The sequence below is a fragment of the Stigmatopora nigra genome, unplaced genomic scaffold (genome assembly GCF_051989575.1).
Source record: "Stigmatopora nigra isolate UIUO_SnigA unplaced genomic scaffold, RoL_Snig_1.1 HiC_scaffold_52, whole genome shotgun sequence".
NCBI lineage: Eukaryota > Metazoa > Chordata > Actinopteri > Syngnathiformes > Syngnathidae > Stigmatopora > Stigmatopora nigra.
Genome location: NW_027551631.1, coordinates 20,290 through 45,000, shown reverse-complemented (window position 1 = coordinate 45,000; position 24,711 = coordinate 20,290). Strand labels below are relative to the sequence as shown.

The 24,711-nt window shown below is 41.4% G+C and overlaps 2 protein-coding genes across 2 annotated transcripts in view; both read right to left on the bottom strand.

The window, feature by feature from the left end:
* Window positions 1–18,003, bottom strand: part of popdc1 (popeye domain cAMP effector 1) — a 43,529-nt gene extending 25,526 nt beyond the window's left edge. Inside the window, exons 1-5 of the mRNA XM_077711869.1 lie at window positions 14,084–18,003; window positions 13,059–13,306; window positions 7,487–7,611; window positions 6,922–7,109; window positions 1,947–2,055 (exon numbers count right to left, since the gene is read on the bottom strand). Of these exons, the coding sequence (XP_077567995.1) occupies window positions 1,947–2,055; window positions 6,922–7,109; window positions 7,487–7,611; window positions 13,059–13,290 (654 nt within the window). The 5' untranslated portion in view covers window positions 13,291–13,306; window positions 14,084–18,003. The remainder of the gene's footprint in view (window positions 1–1,946; window positions 2,056–6,921; window positions 7,110–7,486; window positions 7,612–13,058; window positions 13,307–14,083) is intronic.
* A 159-nt stretch (window positions 18,004–18,162) lies between these two features.
* popdc3 (popeye domain cAMP effector 3) lies at window positions 18,163–24,479 on the bottom strand. Its single transcript, XM_077711870.1, has 3 exons — window positions 23,845–24,479; window positions 20,465–20,573; window positions 18,163–20,356 (listed from the first exon to the last, which is right to left on the bottom strand). The coding sequence occupies exons 1-3, from the start codon at window positions 24,357–24,359 to the stop codon at window positions 20,078–20,080; spliced, it is 903 nt and encodes a 300-aa protein (XP_077567996.1). The 5' UTR covers window positions 24,360–24,479; the 3' UTR covers window positions 18,163–20,077.
* Between the last annotated feature and the right edge of the window lie 232 nt (window positions 24,480–24,711).

The window sequence follows — 24,711 nt, the reverse complement described above, 5'->3', positions numbered from 1 at the left end:
ATCTAGATATCTCGATCTAGATATCTAGATCTAGATATCTCGATCTAGATATCTAGATCTAGATATCTAGATCTAGATATCTAGATCTAGATATCTAGATCTAGATCTAGATATCTATATCTAGATCTAGATCTAGATATCTATATCTAGATCTAGATCTAGATATCTATATCTAGATCTATATCTAGATCTAGATCTAGATATCTAGATCTAGATATCTATATCTAGATATCTATATCTAGATATCTATATCTAGATATCTATATCTAGATATCTATATCTAGATATCTATATCTAGATATCTATATCTAGATATCTATATCTAGATATCTATATCTAGATATCTATATCTAGATATCTATATCTAGATATCTATATCTAGATATCTATATCTAGATATCTATATCTAGATATCTATATCTAGATATCTATATCTAGATATCTATATCTAGATATCTATATCTAGATATCTATATCTAGATATCTATATCTAGATATCTATATCTAGATATCTATATCTAGATATCTATATCTAGATATCTATATCTAGATATCTATATCTAGATATCTATATCTAGATATCTATATCTAGATATCTATATCTAGATATCTATATCTAGATATCTATATCTAGATATCTATATCTAGATATCTATATCTAGATATCTATATCTAGATATCTATATCTAGATATCTATATCTAGATATCTATATCTAGATATCTATATCTAGATATCTATATCTAGATATCTATATCTAGATATCTATATCTAGATATCTATATCTAGATATCTATATCTAGATATCTATATCTAGATATCTATATCTAGATATCTATATCTAGATATCTATATCTAGATATCTATATCTAGATATCTATATCTAGATATCTATATCTAGATATCTATATCTAGATATCTATATCTAGATATCTATATCTAGATATCTATATCTAGATATCTATATCTAGATATCTATATCTAGATATCTATATCTAGATATCTATATCTAGATATCTATATCTAGATATCTATATCTAGATATCTATATCTATATCTAGATATCTATATCTATATCTAGATATCTATATCTATATCTAGATATCTATATCTATATCTAGATATCTATATCTATATCTAGATATCTATATCTATATCTAGATATCTATATCTATATCTAGATATCTATATCTATATCTAGATATCTATATCTATATCTAGATATCTATATCTATATCTAGATATCTATATCTCTATCTCTATCTCTATCTCTATCTCTATCTCTATCTCTATCTCTATCTCTATCTCTATCTCTATCTCTATCTCTATCTCTATCTCTATCTCTATCTCTATCTCTATCTCTATCTCTATCTCTATCTCTATCTCTATCTCTATCTCTATCTCTATCTCTATCTCTATCTCTATCTCTATCTCTATCTCTATCTCTATCTCTATCTCTATCTCTATCTCTATCTCTATCTCTATCTCTATCTCTATCTCTATCTCTATCTCTATCTCTATCTCTATCTCTATCTCTATCTCTATCTCTATCTCTATCTCTATCTCTATCTCTATCTCTATCTCTATCTCTATCTCTATCTCTATCTCTATCTCTATCTCTATCTCTATCTCTATCTCTATCTCTATCTCTATCTCTATCTCTATCTATATCTATATCTATATCGAGATCGAGATCGAGATCGAGATCGAGATCGAGATATATATATATATATATATATATATATATATATATATATATATATATATATATATATATATATATATATATATATATATATATATATATATATATATATATATATATATATATATATATATATATATGCACAGGGTATGTAAACTTTCTTATATAAATATATATTCTTATAAAATCATTTATTAGGGCTGCTTTTAATTATTTCGCATGTAACGAAAAAATATACAAACCTGAAACTTCTCTCCCCTGTGCATTAAAGTTGATCGAAACTCTGGGGAATCAATAAATGCATTGGCATAGATGTTGTGGAGAAAATGGCCTCGATAAGACACTTTCATCCTGTTGAACAAAAAATATAAGTCCGAATGATCACAAAACCAGGACATTTTCCCCAAAACTATTTAATGCCCCCTCTCATATTAAAATAATTTCAAGCAAACATTTTACTAAGGAGCAATATTTAAGATTTCCACTTCAATTATTCATGATATGGCCCTAATATTTCAATAGACATTGAAGCAAAATGTTTTAGAAGTACTTCTGACATGGTTAAATTGAGATTTTCCCCATTTTAAAAGTTGATTATCAAGCCTTCAAAGTTATTGTTTTAATTCTGTCTTCACATTAGCTATCCCACCTTCCACAATCAAAAAATTACAAGACAGGTTCTTTGATTATTGTTTTAATTCTGTTTTCACAACAGCTGTCACACCTTCCACCATTCAGCCAATTACAAGACAGGACATCTTTGTTTTATTTCCAGGTTGCCAGACCGTTGTTGGCTTCATCAATTAAGGTTGCAGAAATACAACAAAGACAGGAAATTTTGTCCTTAACTTGGCCTGTTGACAAGTTGGCCTGGGCAATATGACAAAACTCACAATAAAAAAAAAAACAATCTGTCGATATTCATAATTATTGTGATACTATCACATCTGTTTTCTTCCAAATTTGGAAACTTCAAGCTTCTTTGAATAAATAGGTAAATAAATTACTTTCCTCATTCAATTATGAAAATAAATGTTAACTTTCATTATTAGTAAAGAGAATATGAAATATTATTTTTAAAAGATTTTTGTGTTGTTCTGATATGCAATAAAGATTAGACAACTTCCTCCTTACACTATGAAAACCAATGAATAATAAAATGTTGACAGGCATCTTTATTTTTATATATTTGGGTTCACATCAAAGGTTTCATCACAAGACATCGTCACAAAGGGCAAGCAGAGTATTTTCAGCTTCACAAAGATAAGCAATGTAAATTTACCTCACGTGGCCATCTACAAAATGTATTTCAAAAAGTTGGATGAACCTAACCAATTTCTAAGATTTTTACAATGTTTTCATCACATTTGCATAAAATGGGGAAATTGATATTAGATAAGAGAATAATTACAGGCAGTCCCCCAATGAGGACCGTGGGTTAAAATGGGTAAAGGGCATTTTCAGGGAGGGAGCTGTTTGTGCATAGGTAAAAAATAAAATTAAAAAGAACGAAAACAAGCAAGTCGGCTTCAGAGCTCTGGGGTCTTGGGTTCAATTCCGGGTCATGTCCATCAGTGTGGAATTCGCATGTTCTCCCCCGGGCCTGCGAGGGTTTCCTCCCATATTCCAAAAACATGCATGGTAGGCTGATTGGACACTCTAAATTGCCCCTAGGTATGGGTGTGAGTGTGCATGGTTATCCATGGTTATTCTGTGTTTGCCTTTTTGTTACAGTGTCCATAGAGCGGTGTAACTAAGCGCTGAACGTCTCCAAAAACCGCAAAACCATCCTGCACACCTATCCTGGACTCTGACAGAACAATCCCTCTCCGCTCTGCTGACCTCACCTGGAATAATTATTTGTTAATTATTTAGATTATTTATCCACACTATATATTGATTGTGTCTGCCTGTTTGTTGTTGCATCCAAAGACTGGGTGCGACTTGGCGCTGGACGTCTCCAAAACAAACCATGGAACTCATCCTGGACTTCAGACGGAACAAGTGCGCTTCACTTGGCTGAACTCACGTGGGCTACTTATTTATTGATTTATTTGTCTGTCTGCGGTTATTTGTGCACTATGTGGTGACAGCTTTGAAATTTGATTATACATCTATAATGAAAATAAAACCATTCAATTCGGTTGGTCTGGACTAGCATTGACGTCGCATAAGCGCCCCAGTTCTTTGCGGTAAGCGGGTTGTGTAAATGCAGTTTAATTTTATGGAATTGTTTTTATTATAATTGTTAACAAAAAATATTTGAAGATAATTATTATTATTGTTGACCAGGTCCAACTACAAGTAAGTTTACTTATAAGACTAGAATGTGTACTTAATTGTACTAAACTATAGTTACTTGTAAGTTAATCGTGTATACTTGTGCGTATTAGTACTGCAAGCAGGTGTAGCAGTTTTTGCATGTACTTGAACTGTAAAAACGTATACTAGTGAAAAAATACACACCTACTACTGGCACTATAAACAAGCCCGCTTCTGTGTATCAAAAATAATAGAATGAAAATGAAAAATCAAAATCAGACATAGGCATTGTCGTCATCATTGACTTGACAAAAAGCCTAGTAGTCATCATACCCTCAGCAGCGTATGACGAAATTGTATAGAGCTTCTCCACAAGTTCGTCTTCCCAGTAAAGTCCATTTATGACATTTATTTATGACATATTCATACTTGTTAGCTCTCCGCCTCCATGAGCGCCATCAATCCGGCGACTGCAAGTTGCCTCACCGATGCCAACAAGAATAAGATGGGTCACTTACCTCTCATAGTCTTCTTACTTACCCTCCCTCAGTCAGCCTGTGGAAGGCAGATCCACGCCAAACGAACTTCCTGTTACTTCACTGCAACTTAGTTTCATGGAAGGGATTTGTGTTGTCGTCACGTCACGTGTTGCTGCAGGTTCAGAATCCTGATGGCTGTTGGGAAAAAGCTGTCCTTGAGCCTGTTTGTCCGTGCTTTGTAGGACCTGTAGCGTCTGCCAGATGGAAGCAACTGGAACAGGCCGTGTCCAGGATGGTATGGGTCTCCAACAATGGACCCGGCTGTTCTGAGGTACCGGGGGTTGGCAATGTCTTCCAGTGATGGCAGAGATCAGCCGACGATCTTCTGGCCAGTGTTAATCACCCTCTGCATGGATTTTTTGTCTGCTGCCGTGCTTCCGGCATACCACACTGTAATGCAGTATGCCAGGATGCTCTCCACAGTGGCTCTGTAGAAGGTTGCCAGCAGCTTGGTGTCCGATTTGTTCCTTCTCATTACCCTGAGAAAGTGGAGTTGTTTCTGGGCCTTCTTCACTACCACTGTGGTGTTTGTAGACCAGGAGAGCCTATCCGTGACATGGTCTCACAGAAATTTGAAAGACTGGACTCTGTCTACACCTACTCCATTTATGAGGAGTGGGGCCAGGTCTGTGCTGTGCATGCGAAAGTCCAGTATTATTTCTTTAATCTTTCTGGTATTCAGTGTAAGATTGTTTGCCAAGCACCAAAAAGACAGTTTTTCGACCTCGTCTCTGTAAGTCGACTCATCCCCGCCTGAGATGAGTCCGATCACAGTGGTGTCATCGGCAAATTTGATGATGGAGTTTGACTGGTAGGGTGGTGTGCGGACTACTACTACAAGCACATGTAACCTAAACTACTTGTACTAAAACTGCCTATTCATATACAAAATTAGTCATTTCATCTAATTGCATGTATACTACATCAGTGTTTCCGCATCTGTTTTTTGAGCTGCGGCACACTTTTTGCATTGAAAAAATCTCAAGGGACACCACCATCTAAAAATCTTTTAATTTAAAACTATGTCACCTAAAATAACAACTTTTTGCACAGCAACAGGCTTGTAACATAACAAATAAATTTAAATGAACTTGGATTAATACAGACACACTCAAAAGTAAATTTAATCTAAACTTAATTCTAATTTTGTTTTCCATTTTTATACCTTTCTTCTCATGACTTGTTGGCTCTTTTTGCTCTGCTTATATCCTGACTTTCAGCTGGTTTTTATAAAGAACCGATCAATGGGTGTTTGCTTTTGTCTTCCCTTAAAAATATTCTGAAAATGATGCACACAATGATGCACGACCACTAGCCAACAAGAAGTAGTATACTCGTTTTGTATTAGCAAGCCAGCTCCAAACTTCTGCACTGACTAAGGAAATAAAAATCACTGAAGAAATGCGAAGCTACGCCCAGTTCTTGTAAAACATTACAAAAGGGAGTTGCGACGCGAAAGACAGTGCCCATCATGTTCTTATAAGCACCATCTCAGCAGTATGCTCGTCTATCAACATTTGTCTCTGTGAAGTATGAATGTATTTTATGCTTATTATTATGTCTTTTGGTTTATATAGTGTAGTAACTAGAATAGAATTTTGCATGACCCAGTGGAAACTTCCATCATGACACCTTTTAGTTAAGGGGGTGTCATCTATCACGACACCCACTTCTTTGTCTACTTCTTCCCGCCTTAAGTTTGTACCTAGGTCACATGACCCTTTGTTAATAAAACCAGCTCAACTGTTGGAGGGAGGCAGGGATTGGAACTGGTCAGGCAAGGAGATGGACTCATCTCCAAGCGCTGGCTCCTCCCGACCCCTCCCTCAGCTGATGTCTTTGAAAATCTCATCAAGCCGACTCTGCATGTGCTACCTCTGATCCGAAGTTATTGAATGTATATGGTTCTAAACCTGACAGTCTCGTATCTCAAGGTAAATATTTGCTAGAAAGTTTACTCGTATCTCAAATTGTTTGTATGTCGGTGCACTTGTATATATAAATTTAATATCGCTCTCCCCTATGGCCAGCTCTCGTGTCTGCCTAGAGCACACCGTTTTTTGGGACTGGTTTATGCCGCACGCCTCTGTTGCACACGGTGTCCACTACCCTGCTCGGCCCAGTTCTTGCATCCACCTACGATGCACAAACCTCGGGTTTGGCATTATGGAGAAGTGGCCTCATTATGGTCAATGGGAGAACAACAGAATGTGGGGAGATAGCCAAACGTAGAGCAAGTCAATCACGACAGTTGGAAAATAAAGTACCAGATGTTACAAGGGTATAGATTAGTTTTAGATTTCCCGTTTCGTTGTAGTACATGTTTGACTACAAATCTTATATATTGCTCCTGTAAGTATTGTTTGACATTTAATACTGAGTTTAAGAAACCAATTGGTCATCAAATAGTACACACTTTCCCTTGAGCAGAATGCTGAGTCGTTGGTCAACAGAAGTCTTGTCTTCTGCAGAATAAGCCTGTCCTTTCTTCAGGGTCTCTATGGTGCAGAGTTGGCCTGTGAGCCTCTGAAATAGAGTCTCATTCACGTGTAGTGGCTCAAACATCCTCTTATACACCAACCTTAGGTCTCTGTCGATTTTAATCTGACAGAGCAGAGACAGTTACTTTGAAAATGTTCTATGAATAATTACTTAATTGACACACAAGCTGTATGCACTACATCAGTTATTCAATTTAAAACCTCAATGAGAAAATGTTTCATATTTATTTATATTTTATACATACACACATCCATATACACATATATACTCATACTCAGACTCAGACTCATACTCATACTCATACTCATACTCATACACATGGACCTGCCTACTTCACTAAATTTGCATTACATTACTACAAAGCAGAAGCAAACTCAAGAAGATATGTGGCCTAGTCCCTCATTCACTGAAAAACTGAAGACTAAATTTTAGAATAAATGAATATTCACTTTCATATAAATTACCAATGCATAACTCACCGGTCTACGCTTGCACAAGAGAAAACACAAGTGCATGAAGTTAACCACCAGGAAAACTACATTCCAAACCATTGCGTCCATGTTACACCTGTACAATGTTGCCCAAACAATGAAGAAGGTACATCCTGTTTTTGTGTGAAGAAAAACAACAAACATACAGTTGTGCTCAAATGTTTACATAGTTACAAGAACATAATGTCATGGCTCTCTTGAGTTTCCAGTTATTTCTACAACAATGATTTTTCTCTCAAAGAGTGATTGGAATAGATACTTTGTCACAAAACACTCATGAAGTTTGGTTCTTTTATGACTTTATTATGGGAGAACATAAAAAGTGATCAAATCTGACAGGTCAAACATATACATAAGCAGCGCTAATATTTGGTAACATCATAGCGCCGTCCAAAGTGGCTGCTTGTTGCAATAGCTCCCTAAACCCTCCCTCGTATTCTGTTTTTACAGATTTTTTATCCTTTATTTATATGTTTTATTGTCTCTTAAGATTTTACTTTATATTTTATATTCAATACTTTAATGTTTTAAAACTTTACTTTCAAGACTCTACTCCAAGATTCAAGCTGTGCGAGAGGCAGTCCTTGAGTTTAGTCCATCTTTTCAAATTCAAATTTTGAATTTTGGACACTACTTTTTTGACCCACTCAGCCATGCCTACGCTGCTTTACACAAAGGACCAACTTTTAGCGCTACACAACACCTGGATTCCCCTGGACCTCCCCGACGAGTTTAAGAGGAAGAGAAGAGGATGCAGAGCTGGACGAAAATGTCAGGAGAAAAAGTGACACTTCAGACCCAGCATTCCATCTATAATTATGGAGAACGTAAGATCTCTCCCCAATAAGATGGAAGAGCTAACGGCGCTTATCACACAATAAGGACAATATCGGAGCATCTGCATAGTGTGCTTCACGGAGACCTGGCTGGATGAGCGAATACCAGATTCTCTCATTTCCTTGCATGGCTTTCAGCTGGTGAGGGCGGACAGAGATGCTGAGGAGAGCGGAAAGAAAAAGGTGGGGGACTAGCTGTTTTTATTAATAGTCGATGGTGCAGTCCTGGGCATATTACTGTGAATCAGCAACTTTGCACTTGAGATATCAAGCTAGTAACTGTTAGCATCAGGCCGTTTTACATCCCCCGGGAGATCTTGCACGTTATCGTAATTTCTGCGTATATACCAATGCGGCAGTGGCTCGCGAGCTGCTCCACTACTGTGTCCTGGCTACAGACGTCACTCCCCCAGTCTCTCCTTCTTATCTCTGGTGATTTTAACCATGCTCCCTTGACTTCGACTCTCCCCACCTTCACTCAGTAGGTGAAGTGCCACACTAGGAAACAAAAAAACTCTGGACCTGCTGTATGCCAACACAAAGGAGGCATAGAGCTCGGTCCCCCTGCCTCCACTGGGCCGCTCAGACCACAACCTGGTCCATCTAATCCCTACCTACATCCCTATGGTGACAAAAATAAAACCTACCATGAGGATCATACATAGATGGACCGAGGAGACCAGCATGGTACTGAGGGACTGTTTCGAGACAACTGACTGGGAGGTGCTGTGCAATTCACATGGGGAAGACATCGACAGCTTGACCCACTGCATCACAGATTATATTAACTTCTGTGTCGGGAACATTGTACCCTACCGGTCCAGATGGCCTCAGCTCCAGACCACTGAGAGAGTGTGCGGATCAGCTTGGCAAAGTTATTCTGCATATTTACAACCTCATCCTCAGTCTGCAGGAGGTCCTCACCTTGTGGAAAACTTCCTGCGTGGTCCCAGTTCCAAAGACCGCGAACCCCAGGGAGCCAAACCACTTCAGGCCGGTAGCATTAACCTCTCACCTGATCAAGACATTGGAGAGGATCATCCTCAACCACCTCAGCCCCTTGATGAATGCAGAGCTGGACCTTCTGCAGTTCACCTATCGTCCAGGCATTGCTGTGGAAGATGCTACCACCTACCTGACGCACAGGTCTCTTTCACACCGGGAGAACACGGGAAGCACGGTGAGAATGATTTTTTTTACCTCTCCAGTGCATTCAACACCATTCAGCCGGTTATACTGAGAGGTAAACTGGAAGAGGCTGGATTAAGGAACCACCTAGCCAAATGGATCATCGACTTCCTCACTGACAGACCACAATATGTGAGACTCCATGACTGTACGTCTGATGTGGTAGCTTGCAGCACGGGGGCCCCACAAGGCACAGTGCTTTCCCCATTCCTCTTCTCCCTCTACACATCAGACTTCAAACATAATACAGACACCTGCCACCTCCAGAAGTTCTCTGATGACACCGCTATTGTTGGACGAGTGACGGACGGGAACGACCTGGAGAACAGGGGAGTCATCACATCCTTTGTTGACTGGTGTAGGCAACCACCTCTAAATCAATACCAGTAATACAAAGGAAATGGTCATCAACTTTCGGAGGACACCTCAACAGACCACTCAGGTGAACATCCAGGGTAAAGACATTGAAATTGTGGAGAATTTGAAGTACCTGGGTGTTTACCTCAACAACAAACTAGACTGGTCCACAAACATAAATGCCCTGTACAAAAGGGGCCAAAGCCGTCTCTACCTATTGAGGAGCCTACGGTCCTTTGGAGTGTGCAGGTCACTGGTGAGGACTTTCTACGACACTGTGGTGGCATCTACAGTGTTTTATGCAGTGGTCTGTTGGGGATGCGGGAGCACGGAGAGGGACAGGGACAGGATAAATAAGATAATCAGGAGGGCCAGCTCAGTTCTGGTCTGTCCTTTAGACTCTGGGGAGGAAGTGGGAGAGCGGAGGATGCTGACCAGGATGATGTCCATCATGGACAGCACCTCCCACCCCCTGCACGAGTCGGTGGAGTCCCTTCAAAGCTCCTTTAGCAAAAGACTGCTGCACCTTCACTGCAGGAACGAGCACTTCCGCAGATCATTCCTCCCATCAGCTGTCAGGCTCTTTAACAAAAAATGGCTGTGGGTTAGGACCTACCAAATTCTTATGCATGCGTGTGTATGTATATATGTGCTTTTATATATGTATGTGTATGTATACAGTGTTCCTTCGCTACTTCGCGGTTCAGCCACCGCGGATTCAGAGCTTCGCGCTTTTTTTTTGGAAAAAATACAAATATTACATTGAGACAACATATTTTACAGTTTTTTTGTTATAACATGAATTTCACTCTCTCTACCCGTATTCTATATGGTGTACTGTATACAGGGGTGGTAAAAAAAATAAAATTAAAATAAATGAAAAATAAATAAATAAATTAAAAAATTTAAGTTAAATTCAAATTAAGCATTTTTGAAGGGGCATCCCTACTTCGCGGAAATTCACTTATTGCGGGCGGTCCCGGTCCCCATTAACCGTGATAACCGAGGGAACACTGTATATATTTCAGCAACACGGTTATGTATTTATATATTTATTCATGTATTTATTTATTAACTTATAACCTATCTATTTATGTCTAAAATGCTTTTCCTATTTCTGTATCCTCACCCTCTTGCTATTGCGACAACGAAATTTCCTGAATACGGGATGAATAAAGTTATCCAATCCAATCCAATGTCCTTTGGCTATTTTCACTTCAATTAGGCGCTTTGGTAACCATCCACAAGCTTCTGGCAAGCTTCTGGTTAAATCTTTGACTACTCCTCTCGACAAAATTGATGCAGTTCAGTTAAATTTGATGACTTTCTGACCGAAAACCTTAAATTCTAGCCTGATTTAGCCTTCCATTACCACTTTTCATGTGTGTTTCGAGTCATTGTCCTGTTGGAACATCCAACCGCGCCCAAGACCCAATCTTGGGGCTGATGATTTTAGGTAATCTTGAAGAATTTGAAGGTAATCTTCCTTATTCATTATCCCATTTACTCTCGGTAAGGCACCAGTTCCATTGGCAGCAAACAGCCCCACATCATAATACTACCACCACCGTGCTTGACGGCAGGCATGGTGTACTTGGGGTTATAGGCCTCACCTTTTCTCCCCCAAACATATTGCTGGGCATTGTGGCCAAACAGCTCGATTTTTGTTTCGTCTGACCACAGAACTTTCCTCTAGAAGGTCTTATCTTTGTCCATGTGATCAGCAGCAAACTTCAGTCAAGCCTTAAAGTGCCGCTTTTGGAGCAAGGGCTTCCTTCTTGCACGACAGCCTCTCAGCCCATGAAGATGCAAAACATGCTTGACTGTGGACACTGACACCTGTGTTCCAGGAGGTTCTAATTCTTGGCTGATCTGTTTTTTGGTGAATCTCGGTTGAATTTTCCCCCCTTCTGACCAATTTTCTCTCAGCAGCAGGTGATAGCTTGTGTTTTCTTCCTGATCGTGCCAGTGACAAAACAGTGCCATGCACTTTATACATACAAACAATTGTTTGCACTGCTGCTCTTGGGACCTGCAGCTGCTTTGAAATGGCTCCTAAGGACTTTCCTGACTTGTTCAAGTCAAGGATTCGCTTTTTCAGATCCGTGCTGAGCTCTTTTTTCTTTCCCAATGTAGCGTTTGTGGGCGTTTGCATCCAATGAGACCTTTTTAAATGGCCTCAGAGAAGTCACCAGCTGTAGTCACTCATAATCACTATCGAGAAGTTAAGAGGTTATGCTATGAAGCTCGATTCACTGACACAACTTTCTAAGTCCCCAAAATTGCCAATTCGTGTTGCTGTATGTATATTTTTGACCCAGCAGATTTGATCACTTTTTCTGTTAACCCATAATAATGTAATATAAGAACCAAACTTCATGAATGTTTTTGTGACAAAGAAGTATCTGTTCCAATCACTCTATCAGAGAAAAATCAGAGTTGTAGAAATTACTGGAAACTCAAGATATTCATGACATTATGTTCTTCACAAGTGTATGCAAACTTTTGACCTGTAATAGACTCACAAAAAATGGCAAAATACATTTTTGACACATTCTGAGAATTTAAAATATACAGTGGTTCTGAAATCAGCTTGTATGTTTCTTTGTTCTCTTTCTCTTGATTTATTTTTTGATCCCTCAGAGGCTTGACTCTTTGGCTAAACTAAAAATAAACGGCCCTCTACAGCAGCATTTCTCATGAATCTTTTTGCTTCCTGTCGCCTGCCCCTGATTCCAAGTGGAATACATTTTCCATCCTCCATTATTTTTTTTTCTGTCACGCATTGGAACCTTACTAGAAGGAGACATTCATTCATTATTTTCATGAACCGCTTATCCTCACAAGGGTCACTGGAGCCTATCCCAGCTAACCACGGACACCAGGCAGGTGATGATTTGAATTTTTGGACAGCCAATCGCAGAGAACAAGGAGACAGACAACCACACTCATACCTATGGGCAATTTAGAGTGTTCAACTAGCCCAATGTGCATGTTTTTTTGGGATGTGGGAGGAACCCGGAGAAAACTCATACAAGCCTGAGAACATACAAACTTTACACGGAGAGGACTGAACTGTGAGGTCTGTAAGCACTTGCTAACCGGGACGCCTAGAGGCAACATGTTTTTATCCAATTACAAAAAAAGAATGCCACCAGAAAGTGGTACTACAAACAGACCTGTTGCCAGAAGAAGGCGGAGCAGGATCATATGCACACCAACTGTGGTGGGGATGACCAGGCCCAGCAGAAGAGACATATTCCCCAAGTGAAAAAGAAGATGGTGGGTCTGCTCCCACTCCTTGCAAGCTGTGACATTGGCTTCCATAGATGAAAATACTGGCGTGGCTGATTGCAACATGGGTAGTGTTGCGAAGAGGAGGGGGGGGGACAACTCAGGGGTAGAGGACATCCTGGTTTAGCTTCACCTTCAGATACAGAGGGCAATCATATATGCCAGTGAGAGATGAAAAAATGACTTAGGGTTGAACAATGATGACTGTTGCACACAGAGGATTCTTTTGACTCTTTTTTAATAAAAGGTGCAAAAGTGTTTTAGAGATTGGACAGGAAAATACGTGGTTGATCCTTTTTACAACAAATATGATCAAAATGGTGGCAGGTCTGAGGACATACACTGACTTGCATAAGACAAGCAGAGTTTCAAATATAATCATTACTTAACAGTTTTTTGTCATGAATTAACTGATGTCACTGTTTGCAAATTGTGCACAAAGAAGGACAGTTCATATTTCTTAACTGATGAAAGCACGGACCACAAAAATAAAACAAACAGATTGCAGCATCAATAAACAACAAATGTACTTCAGAATATATTTCTAGGTGTGGAGTTTAAAATTTAAATTTCAAATCATTAGGTTCAAAACTAAATACTATTTTTACGTGGATGAAGCAACAATAAATATTAGTCAGTGACCATTTTAAAGAGATGTTGTTTGGAGATATCATCACACAATAGATTTACCTTCAAAGCCTCCTCCTAAAGAGATTAACAACAGTATAGTTTCCCACTGTTGTCCCATTTAAATGCTGTTCATGATTATATTACAAGTGAATGTCGTCCAGCATAGGAGGAGTACATTTAAAAATAGACTTGCACATGCTCAGCCTCAATTCTGGAATTTATTACAGCAACAACCCCCCAAATTTGTGCTAAGTATGTGAAAAAAGTATTTGTTACTTACCACTCCAACGACAGCTTTTTTTTTGGAGGGGCAAGGATAGGCGGAGCACTTATTTGAAATATTACAATGAGTGAGCTGCACAGGAAAGGCTGAACATTCAGAGGTATGGTGGTAGTGGTGGTGGTGTGTGTGTGCATGTGTGAGAGGGCCGGGGGCCTGCATAATGTACGTTTCACATTCCACGGGGTTGACAAGCAGAGACAAAAATGGACATGGAGCACAACTGTAGCGACTGCAAACTTTGACAGGGGGAGCCAGAATTACATTTGCATGATATTTAACCAAAATAAGTCACCACCACTATAAATAGAGGCCCCCCAGTATACTGTGCCATTTAGTTCTTTGGCATTGGCATGTCAGCAATTGGTCAAATTGTTTTCCTTACCATGCTTAGCTTGCACGATTCCTGCTTTATTGCCCTGTAACTCCTTAACAACCCCTTCCCCCTCTCGTAAGATTATTTTGGGGTCTTATATTCAACTTCAACCTATACACGATAACATGAATGCACACATTTTTTCCCGGAGTGAGATACAAAAATTTCAATAGCCGTCTTAAGTTGTAATATGGGATTTATCGGGATTTAATTAAATTGAGACACAGGTTAATTTCCTTGAGATGTATTTGTTTGCATAAATTCATTTCTGAACCTCTTATCCTTACAAGAGTTGTTGGCGGCCCGTAGTTAGCTGGGATAGGCTCCGGAGTACATGCTAATAGAGACATGGACAAACTACGGCCCGCGGGCCACATCCGGCCAGCTAAGCTTATTAATCCGGCCCGCCGACGTTGTCCAATTTTTTTTTCAAGATGGCGCCGTTATGCGGAAGCCAGAGGCAGTAGCTTTGTCCACTCTTATTTGTTTTTTGTGTTTTACAGCCCATCTATCTTTTTTAAAAATTACATTTTAATATTTCTTTTTTTTCCGTTGTACTGTATACTTTTTACTTTAATGATGAGTGATGAGTATGTAAATACTTTAGTCTTTTTTTTCTGTTTATGTTTCATATGTACTGTTAACGGATGCAGTTTTTTATATGTATCGTATCTTGTGCTGACCCGGCCCATCTGTCAAATTTTTAAAGTCAATGTGGCCCCCTGGGCCGAACAGTTTGGCCACCCCTGTGCTTACCACCTGGTCACCGGCCTTCACTAATTATTTGTGAGTATATCTCATCTAATATCATTTTCTGAGCCACTATATCCTCATAAGGGTTGCCAGTGGGGCTTTAGCCTATCCCAGCTGATTCCATGCCAGAGGCAGGCGACACCCTGGATCGGTGGCCAGCCGATCGCAGGGCGCAAGGAGACTGACAAACATGCACACTCACAGTCACACCATGCCGTTGCTTTCCCCGGTTGTCTCAGCCTGTTGCCTTGTGTCACCCACTTGTTCTCCATACCTAGAGGCAATTTAGAGTGTCCAATCAGCCGAGCATGCATATTTTTGGAATGTGGGAGGAAATCAGAGCATTCGGAGGAAACCTATGCAGTACCAGGGAGAACATGCAAACTCCACACAGCTGGACGTAACCTGGTTTTGATCCCAGGACCCCAGAGCTGCGAGGCCTATGCACTCACCACTCACTCCACCGGGCTACCCTTTGTGAGTATATTCAAATACCAAAAGATCAAATAACCATGGTGTTCAAAAAACAATATCATACCTGTTAACTTGTAAAAAATAAAAAGTCCAATATTTATGAAAACCAATCTCAACAAGACTGTTTTGGCTAAAGTCCAGATAGTCTTGTAGGCTGGTAGCCAATGACGCTACTGTTGTCGATCGTTACTATTGTCACGGTATACCAGCAAAAATTATCCTCAATCGTATCTATTTTTCTAGCGGTGCGTACGGCAATATCTATAAAGGACGACATGCGAATGCATAGATATACATAGAGTAACTATCGTGTAAGCAAGCATGGAGGAGCCAACTAGTAAAGAACGAGTTACCGCGAGAAAACATGCGTCGTACGGTGTTTGTACGGTTTTCTGGGGGTTTGTACGGGGAATAATAATCATTTATAAGGGCAGTTATCGGCAGAGGTTGACAGGTATGCAATATTTATTTAGAATTTGCTTCATCTTTAATTACTAGATCTTTTAAAAAATACAGGGTGACCCAAAAAGATGCGTACCCATCAGTTTCGAAAATGTTTGCTGAAGCTAAAATAGGTCCACTCCAATCTAAAACTTAGCATCATGAATCGCAACACTTTATATACTCTCTCTTCCATATACTCTCAATTTCTCTCGTACTCTCGCGCTCTCGCTTTGTTGCGCTCTCACTCTGTCGTTCAGTCGCTCAGTTGCTCAGTCGCTCAGTTGCTCTGTCCCTCTCTTGCTCTCTTGCTGTCTCGCTCTCTTGCTTAACTGTTGATGACTCTACCATCATTATAGGTTGACTTACAATGTCAAATCAAAATCAAAAGCCTAAAGCATAATGAAATTGGTGGTTCTACTCCAGAAGGTGTGTTTACCCAGTAAAAACATAAATAAGTAATATAAAAAGTCACGTCCTGGCAAGATAAATTTTAAAATATTGCACAATCTAAGATATCGCACATTTTCATTGCACAGAAGAGATTGTATGTCGTGCTAATGGAAGTTCAGAGCCCTGATGGCTGTGGGGAAAAAAACTGTCCCTAAGTCTATTTGTCCGTGCTTTGTGAGACTTTTAGCGTCTCCAGGAGGGCAGCAGTTGGAACAGGTTGTAACCAGGGTGGTTGTTAGGTCTGAAAATACAACTTCAGGAGCAGGCTAAGAGTGAGATCAATTTAAATAGAAAATAGGTTTATTACCAGACTGTAAAGTGGACAGTGAGAGTCCCTACAGTGGGGTCCTGTTCAACGCGATGTTCCTGCAACTCTAGTCGAATGACCAGTGAGTGTGTCCTAAATGCAGGCAAAACTGCCAGTTGTCACTAGGACTTTGGACAGATACGTTTCAGTCATTTGCAGGGCAAAAGGTAATTGATCAGTGTCGGACAGTTGAGTATTTGTGCTGACATGTCAACCCAATCACAAGACTAGGATTGATTATTCATTCTGACAGTTGGGTGTTTATGCTGACATGTCAGCCATAAGGATGACTACGATGCTGTTATACTCACAAAAACTAATACAATATGAACAAGCAATTGAAAAGGGACTTTGTCTTATCTTAGTGGTATTGGGTTAAACAGCAGCTTGACAACCCAGGTTATTGTCGCCGGTGACTTCAACAAAGCATGTTTAAAGACTGTCCTGCCTAACTTTATCCAGTAGGTGAAGTGTCACACCAGAGGAGAGAAAACTCTAAACCATGTTTATTCTAACATCAAACATGTTAATCGAGCCACACAACTCCCTCACCTTGCTGGATCCAACCATCTAACAATGTTCTACTATGCTGAGGTAGCGAGGGCTGGCAATGTCATCCAGTGAGGGCAGAGAGCAGCCGATGATCTTCTGTCTGCTGCCGTGCTTCCAGCATTCCACACTATAATACAGTATGCAAAGATGCTCTCCACGGTGGCTCTATAGAAGGTTACCAGAAGCTTAGTGTCCAAGCTGTTACTCCTGAGTACCCTCAAGAAATGGAGTCGTTTCTGGTCCTTCTTCACCACTGCCGTGGTGTTGGCAGACCAGGAGAACTTGTCCTTGACGTGGACCCCCAGGAATTTGAAGGACTGGAACCTGTCTACACATACTCCATTTATGAGCAGATCTGTGCTGCGTTTGCAAAAGTCTAGGATTATTTCTGGACGGTTTAAATGTTTGTCATCATCATTAACTCGCCAAAACCCTAATTTTCATCATACCCAGAAACTGCGTATGATGAAATTGGTAGTGCTAGTCCATAAGGTGCCTTTTCCCGACAAAACACCTAAATAAGTGATAATTTCGGACTCGTAATTTGGCATTCTGCCATGATGGATACATCTCATCTTCACTTACCTTCAGTCAGCTAGTAGGAGGCAGATCACCGCGCAACGTCTTTTCATATTACCTTATGTTATGATCACGTCGCATAGCACGACGCGACCGTGGGAAGGTTTACCCAGATGCGGAGACGCCGAAGGAAAAGGGAGGCCGTTCCGTTGTTTCCATGGTTTAATTAACTGGCCAAAACGTAACATAAACAACTTGGGCTTGAAACAACTTACTATGACAGAACTGAAACATGATATCCCACGATGCAGCGTGGCGTGGCGTCAAATGACGTAACCATGACAACAAACCAGGGGAACAAATCAGTCGATCCGACGACGATCAACACAACCCATAATCCTTAAACAGCAAAGGAAAAGATAATCACATAATTGCAACAGCTGATAACAATAATGACATCGCGCCAGGAGGGGCAACCGAGCCACTCCTGACACCTTACCCCGAAGTTTTTACACAGAAGGGATTATGTCATGTTGCCGCAAGTTTAGAGTCCTGATGGATGTGGGAAAAAACTGTCCTTAAGCCTATTTGTCCGTACTTTGTGGGATCTATAGCGTCTGCCAGAGGGCAGCAGCTGGAACAGATTGTGACCAGGGTGGTATTGGTCCCCGATGATGTTCCTGGCTCTGCTCTGGCTTTTCTTGCTTCCGCCAATCCTTCTAAAATACGGTAATACCCTTCACTTTTGAATGCCCCGACATATGAGCAATTTGAGATACCGGTAAAATTTCGAGTAAATATTTATCTTGAGATATGGGACAAATTTTGATATACAAGCATACAGCGGATGTGAGAGGCTGCTCATAACAACATCATGGGCACTATCTTTCCCATCGCAATTCCCTCGTGTAATGTCTCTACGAGCACTGGGCGGTGCGTTACATTTGGTTGTTCGGCTGTTGGCCAGTGCAGAATGGCGGAGGTGCTTTCTCGATAATACGAGAGGAGTATACAAATTAATTTGTTTTTAGTTAATTTCTATGGGAAATGTTCATTTGAGATAGGTAAATCGACATACGAGCTCATTCCCGGAACACATTAAGCTCGTATCTAAATGTACCACTGCACCTCTATAAGCTCCCTAAGCCATGCCTAGCTGAACTTTGACTGTTTCCTTACTTTCCATCATTTCAGTCCACTCAGTCACACCCAAATGATGTTTAAACTCACCATCCATTTTGTCACCTCAAAAATGACTCTCACAAACCTGCAGACACGCAATATATCAATTGTCACTCTCAACAATACTTTAAATGACACACCAACGAATAAACAAACATGCAGTTTACAGGCACTATATCCAAACAGAGTGACCCACGATTTCTATGTATTATACTTGGTGAATGACGCTGTTAACAAACAATTAATCTAATTTTACCAAATCCACCAGTGCGCCCGCAGGTATTATGGGATGCACCAGAAATGTAAATCCCACATTAGTATACTTGAAAACAATTTTACCAACATTATCAAATCAGTCACTGCGTTCTGTGATCTTTACAGGATATGTCTCCAAAGTGGGTCAGCCCCCAGCGGACGCACACGTTCTCTGCAAAGAAGATCACCTCAGAGTTCTATCTACTCAATGTAATGATAAACACCCTTCAGGATGCAAATTTAACACAACCCAAATCCAGAAATGCGAGCCTCATGAGACCTTACGCAGTGGCACTTGCGGCGAATGGAATCAGCCTTTTCCGAAAACAGCAATTTGCCCGGCGAGCATGGCGGGACGTCAAGGCGGAGCAACGTGGAAGTTGAGAAGTTGAGGTTTTTTTGGAAGCGGAAGTTTTGTTTTCCAGAAAAAAATCTGAGAGGTAGTGAATCTGTGAAAGTTGAAGTCCCAATATTGGAGGATTTCTGTACTTCAATCATTTTGAGACTTTCTATTCAAACTGACCATGTTGATAACAGAATGTTAGACATTCCCTAAACTATTATCCATATAGTGTTAATGTAAATATTGCTAATAAATGAATAAAAGGATGGTATAAATAAGAGAAATTGTCTCTTCCTATTAGGTGACAACATAACAAGGTATCCATTTATGTTTACAGGGTCAAGCGGAAACTTCACCCTGCTCAGGGACTTTCGATTGGACATCTGCTTTTTCTATTTCAGTCCCCGGCATGTGACAGCAAGTTGGTAAGCGGAGATCATAGCGATGTCCATAGCAGTTCAATGCCTTGCAATAAAGAGAGGACAGCTTTTCTGCAATGTCGTTCCTGACAACCAAAGCAAAGATCCTGGCAATATAGTGGTGTTTTGCAAAAAGGAGGTAGAGGCTCTTCCTCCTCCATGCTATATATGTACATGGATAATCAGCTGATAGTGTGACCTGAATGAAGAAAAAACAGTGGATGATTAGAGTGATTATAGTGAGGAAGTTTAGAACAGTTGAATCTCTAACCTTGAATGCAAAGTGTGAAGAAAGACATGGGTTTACCTGAAAAACACCTTCTTCTGATGGCCTGAGAGAATCCCATTCTGGTGAATCCAGAAACTGGAACGGGTAAGTGAAGTGCAGGAACTCACCGTTAACAGTCACTCGAATCCTAGAGGGCAAAACAATGAGCACAGAAAAATACATAATTTGAGACTTTTCAAACTCCTTTGAAAGAAGATTAAAATACAGTCATTTCAGTTGCTGTTATATAATACTTCAGATGTTTTATAGATTTTGTCTGAAGTAAGCTAGGATAGGCTCCAGTACCCTCTGCGACCCTATTGAGATAAAAGCGCTTCAGAAAATGAATGCATGAATGAATATTCATTCATTAATCTCCCATTATGTTACGATCGGGGACGGAGGACCCCAAACCAGGCAAAGGCAGCAAGTCTGGATGTGGAACTTTAATTGAAAACGTCCAAAAGACAGGCAGAAGCACAAAAGGGAGTAACGTAGGCGAGTTGTTAGTCGTGGCAGGTAGGTCAGTACCCGAGGAGTACGTAGTGGAGTCCAGAGCGAAGGTTGCAATGCATGAGAGCGAGATCGTGGTATGTGGTCGTGGCGCTGAGCATGGTCGGGATCCTGGGAGCAAAATGAGAGGTTGGAGATCAGTAGAGGCAAGCAAAGAAATAGTGCAAAAGGGTACTTAACAGTTAACTGTTCTTGGTGGCTTTAAATATTCTTCACTGGTTGATGAATCACACCTGGAAGCGCTTGAGTGATTAGGGGCTGGCAGGCTTGTTACGACTGGCGTGACCTGGGAAACATGAAAGGTGGGGTGGATGCGGAGGGCCGATGGGAGCTTGAGGCGCAGGGCGCATTGGTTTATCACCCTTTCGATTTCATAGGTGCTGATAAAGTGGGGGACAGATCCGGGACTTTTTCCCAGATTCGATCACATTTGGTCAGGTGTGGCTGGACGGAGGGCACAACAATATCTGTTGTGGTGGGAGTTGTGGGCATACTCAATCCAGGGCAGCTGGTCGCTCTAGGTGGTTGGGACGGCATGGGTGGTGCAGCAAATTGCTGCCTCCAACTGCTGATTGGTGCGCTTACACTGACTGTTACTCTGAGGAATATAACCCGAGGAGAGGCTAATTGATGTGTGCAGGGCTGAACAGAAAGCAGACAAGACGTGAGAGGTGAATTGTGAACCACGGTCAGAGACGATGTAAGCTGGGATCCCATGCAGGCGGAAAACATGCTGTGTAAGGAGGTCGGCCATCTCCTGGGCCGAAAGTAGTCTGCGGAGGGCGATGAAGTGTGCAGCTTTGGAAAACTGGTCAACCATGGTTAGTATGACGGTGTTACCCCGGGATTTAGGAAAGCCTGTGACGAGGTCGATTGCAATGTGACACCAGGAACGACTAGGAATCGGGAGCGGACGGAGTAGACTGGAGCTCGGCTTGGTAGAGGACTTGTTGTGCGTGCACACGTGGCAGGCAGACATGAAGGATCGCGTATCTTCCCTTGCTTCGGCTACCAAAAGCGTTGGCGCAACACCGGCAATGTGCGGGCAACACAAGGGTGGCAGGTCAGGCGGTGGTGTGGGCCCATTGTGTTGGCACCTTGGAACGTATTGGGATCGGAACATAAGGGTCTTTCTTTCTTCCTTGTCTTGGTTCCGACTCAAAATCTTGGGCACTCAGTACCTCAGCTTCCAGCCTAGTCCTCATTCTTTCCACAATGCAGGAGGGATCTAAGATAGTTGGGGGCTCCTCCGCATCAGGTTTCCCGTTCCTCGAACCTTTGACATAAGATACCGTGAAATTAAGCCTACTGAAGAACATGGTCCACCTGGCCTGGCGAGAGTTCAGCCTCGGGGCCGACTTGAGGTATTCAAGGTTCTTGCGGTTGGTTAGAACCACGAAAGGATGACTATCCCCTTCCAGGTGGTGCCGCCATTACTCCAGGGCCATCTTCACCACGAGCAGTTGCCAGTTCCCAATGCTGTAGTTGCGTTCCGCTGGAGAGAGTCTACAGCAAAAGAAAGCATAGGGGGGCAACTTTCCATCCTTCTGTTTGCACTAGAAGAGGACAGCGCTGACCCCTCCTACCAAGGTGTGGACCTACACCTGAGACTGCAATCTTGGGTTTGAGTGGGCAAAGACGAGAGCACAGGAAAAACGAGACATTAGATGAACCAAGGACGTTTCCGCTGCGTCCGACCAACGGAACGGGAGTTTTGTGGCTGCTGTGAGGGGAGCGGCGGCGCGACTGAGGTCCCTGATAAAACGCCTGTAGAAATTTGCGAACCCCAGAAAACTCCTTTCTCCTCTTGGGCCTGGGCCTCCCTGTCGGCCACCACGTACCACAGAAAGGTGGTCTGTGGGATGAAATTCGCATTTCTCAGCCTTGACGGATAGGCGGTTTTCCAGGAGGCGTAGCAACACCTGGTGCACGTGCTGCTCGTGCTCCTCAAGGCTACGTGAAAAACAAGATATCGTCCAGATAGACGAATACAAACTGATTCAGCATATCTCGGAGGACAACCGCCGGAGGCATTGCAGAGGCCGAAAGGCATGACCAGGTACCCAAAATGGCCCAAGGGGGTGAAGAAGGCCGTCTTCCATTTGGCCCCCTCCCGAATATGGACAAGACGGTAAGCATTAGAGGATGGTCAAATTTGTCCTGCTGCTAGTCATTTTGTCCCAGTTTTATTATTAGTATGATTATTTTGCATTCAAGTCCCAAGTTGTCCACCAGCACTTCCTTCTTCTCTTTCTGCTTTCCGTTCCTGGGTTCAATTTTGCTGTGCAGCCGAAGGCAATTCATGACATTTTGTCCATTAAATCAGCGGTCCCCATTTTTTTCTCACCACAGACCGATAAAGCTCTTTCTATTTTCTCACGGACCAGCTAATTCAAACACTGCATTAAATGACAGTATTCGCGGTTTTTCATTATCCACACATGCATAACTAATTTCATCTCATCTCATTCCATTTACTGAACCGCTTTATCCTCATTTGGGTCGCCGGGGGTGCTGGAGCTAATCCCAGCTGTCTCCGAGCCAGAGGCGGGGGACACCCTGAATCGGTGGACTGCCGATTGCAGGGCATAAGGAGACGGACAACCGTGCACACTCACACCCATACCTAGGGGCAATTTAAGCCATTAAGCCTACCATGCATGTTTTTGGAATGTGGAAGGAAACCAGAGGACCCAGAGGAAATCCACGCAGTCCAAGAGAGAACATGCAAACCTGGATTTGATCCCTGGACCCCAGAGCTGTGAGGCCAATGCGCTAACCACTCGCCCTAACGGGCCGTCCCGCTAACTAATTTTCTTCTAAATATATGCATTGAATTTTATTTTTTTTGCAAACTAAATATTTGTCCAATATTCAGTTTTATCATACTGAAGGGAATGCATTACCTGCCTGTCATGAGCAATGACAGTTTATCGATGGCGGTCTTCCCTTCGACGGCGAAGCAGTGGTCCTTCTCTAAGGTGTGAATAACTCCGCCACAACAAGTAACAATTTTACCAAATTGCAGCAGTGAAACCCCCGCCTTTTTGAATGCACAATTGTAAAGCTCCCGAAAGTCCCTTTCGAACGAGACACTTCTGATTCTGTAGGTAGTATGGAGAACTTGACTTGAACACACCGCGAAAAGCGCCAAACACCAGGGAAACGCGTCTGTGGTGCATGGTGAGTCCATCCAAGCCCAGAGAGAGGCGCAGAAGAAGCCCGAAGTTAGGAAGGTGTAAACATACAAGACTCCGAAAATCCCACTGCCACCCATGAACCCGAAGCAGAGGAAGATATTGGCGAGGTGGTACACGGAATTTTCGGAGCCGTCTCTCCATTTCGCACACAAGGGGATTACGCTCCCAAAGGGATCCGCGGTGAAGTTTGCTTCAAATTCCGAAGGCTCCATTATATTCATAACTGATTTGAGGTATTAGCTCACTTCACCGCCAAGACTCCAGCAGAGCCACAAAAAAAACAGCGGACTTTAAATCCGCTCATAGTTGACACTTGTCAAAGTCAAATCACCAGTGTTCGAACACAGGCAAACCGGAAATAGGTGTCTTGCTTCGTAAAACAAAAAGGCATTTATTATTTAAGATTGTATTAAACATTTGTGACTTAAACTGGTGTCACTCATAACAATCTCAAGGTTATTTTTTTAGAATACAGATTAAGATAAATGAATAAAGTAAGGACTCGTATAATCAATTAACTAAATGAAAATCATTTACAACTTTGTAATATATTAAATACATTTGGACATAGTA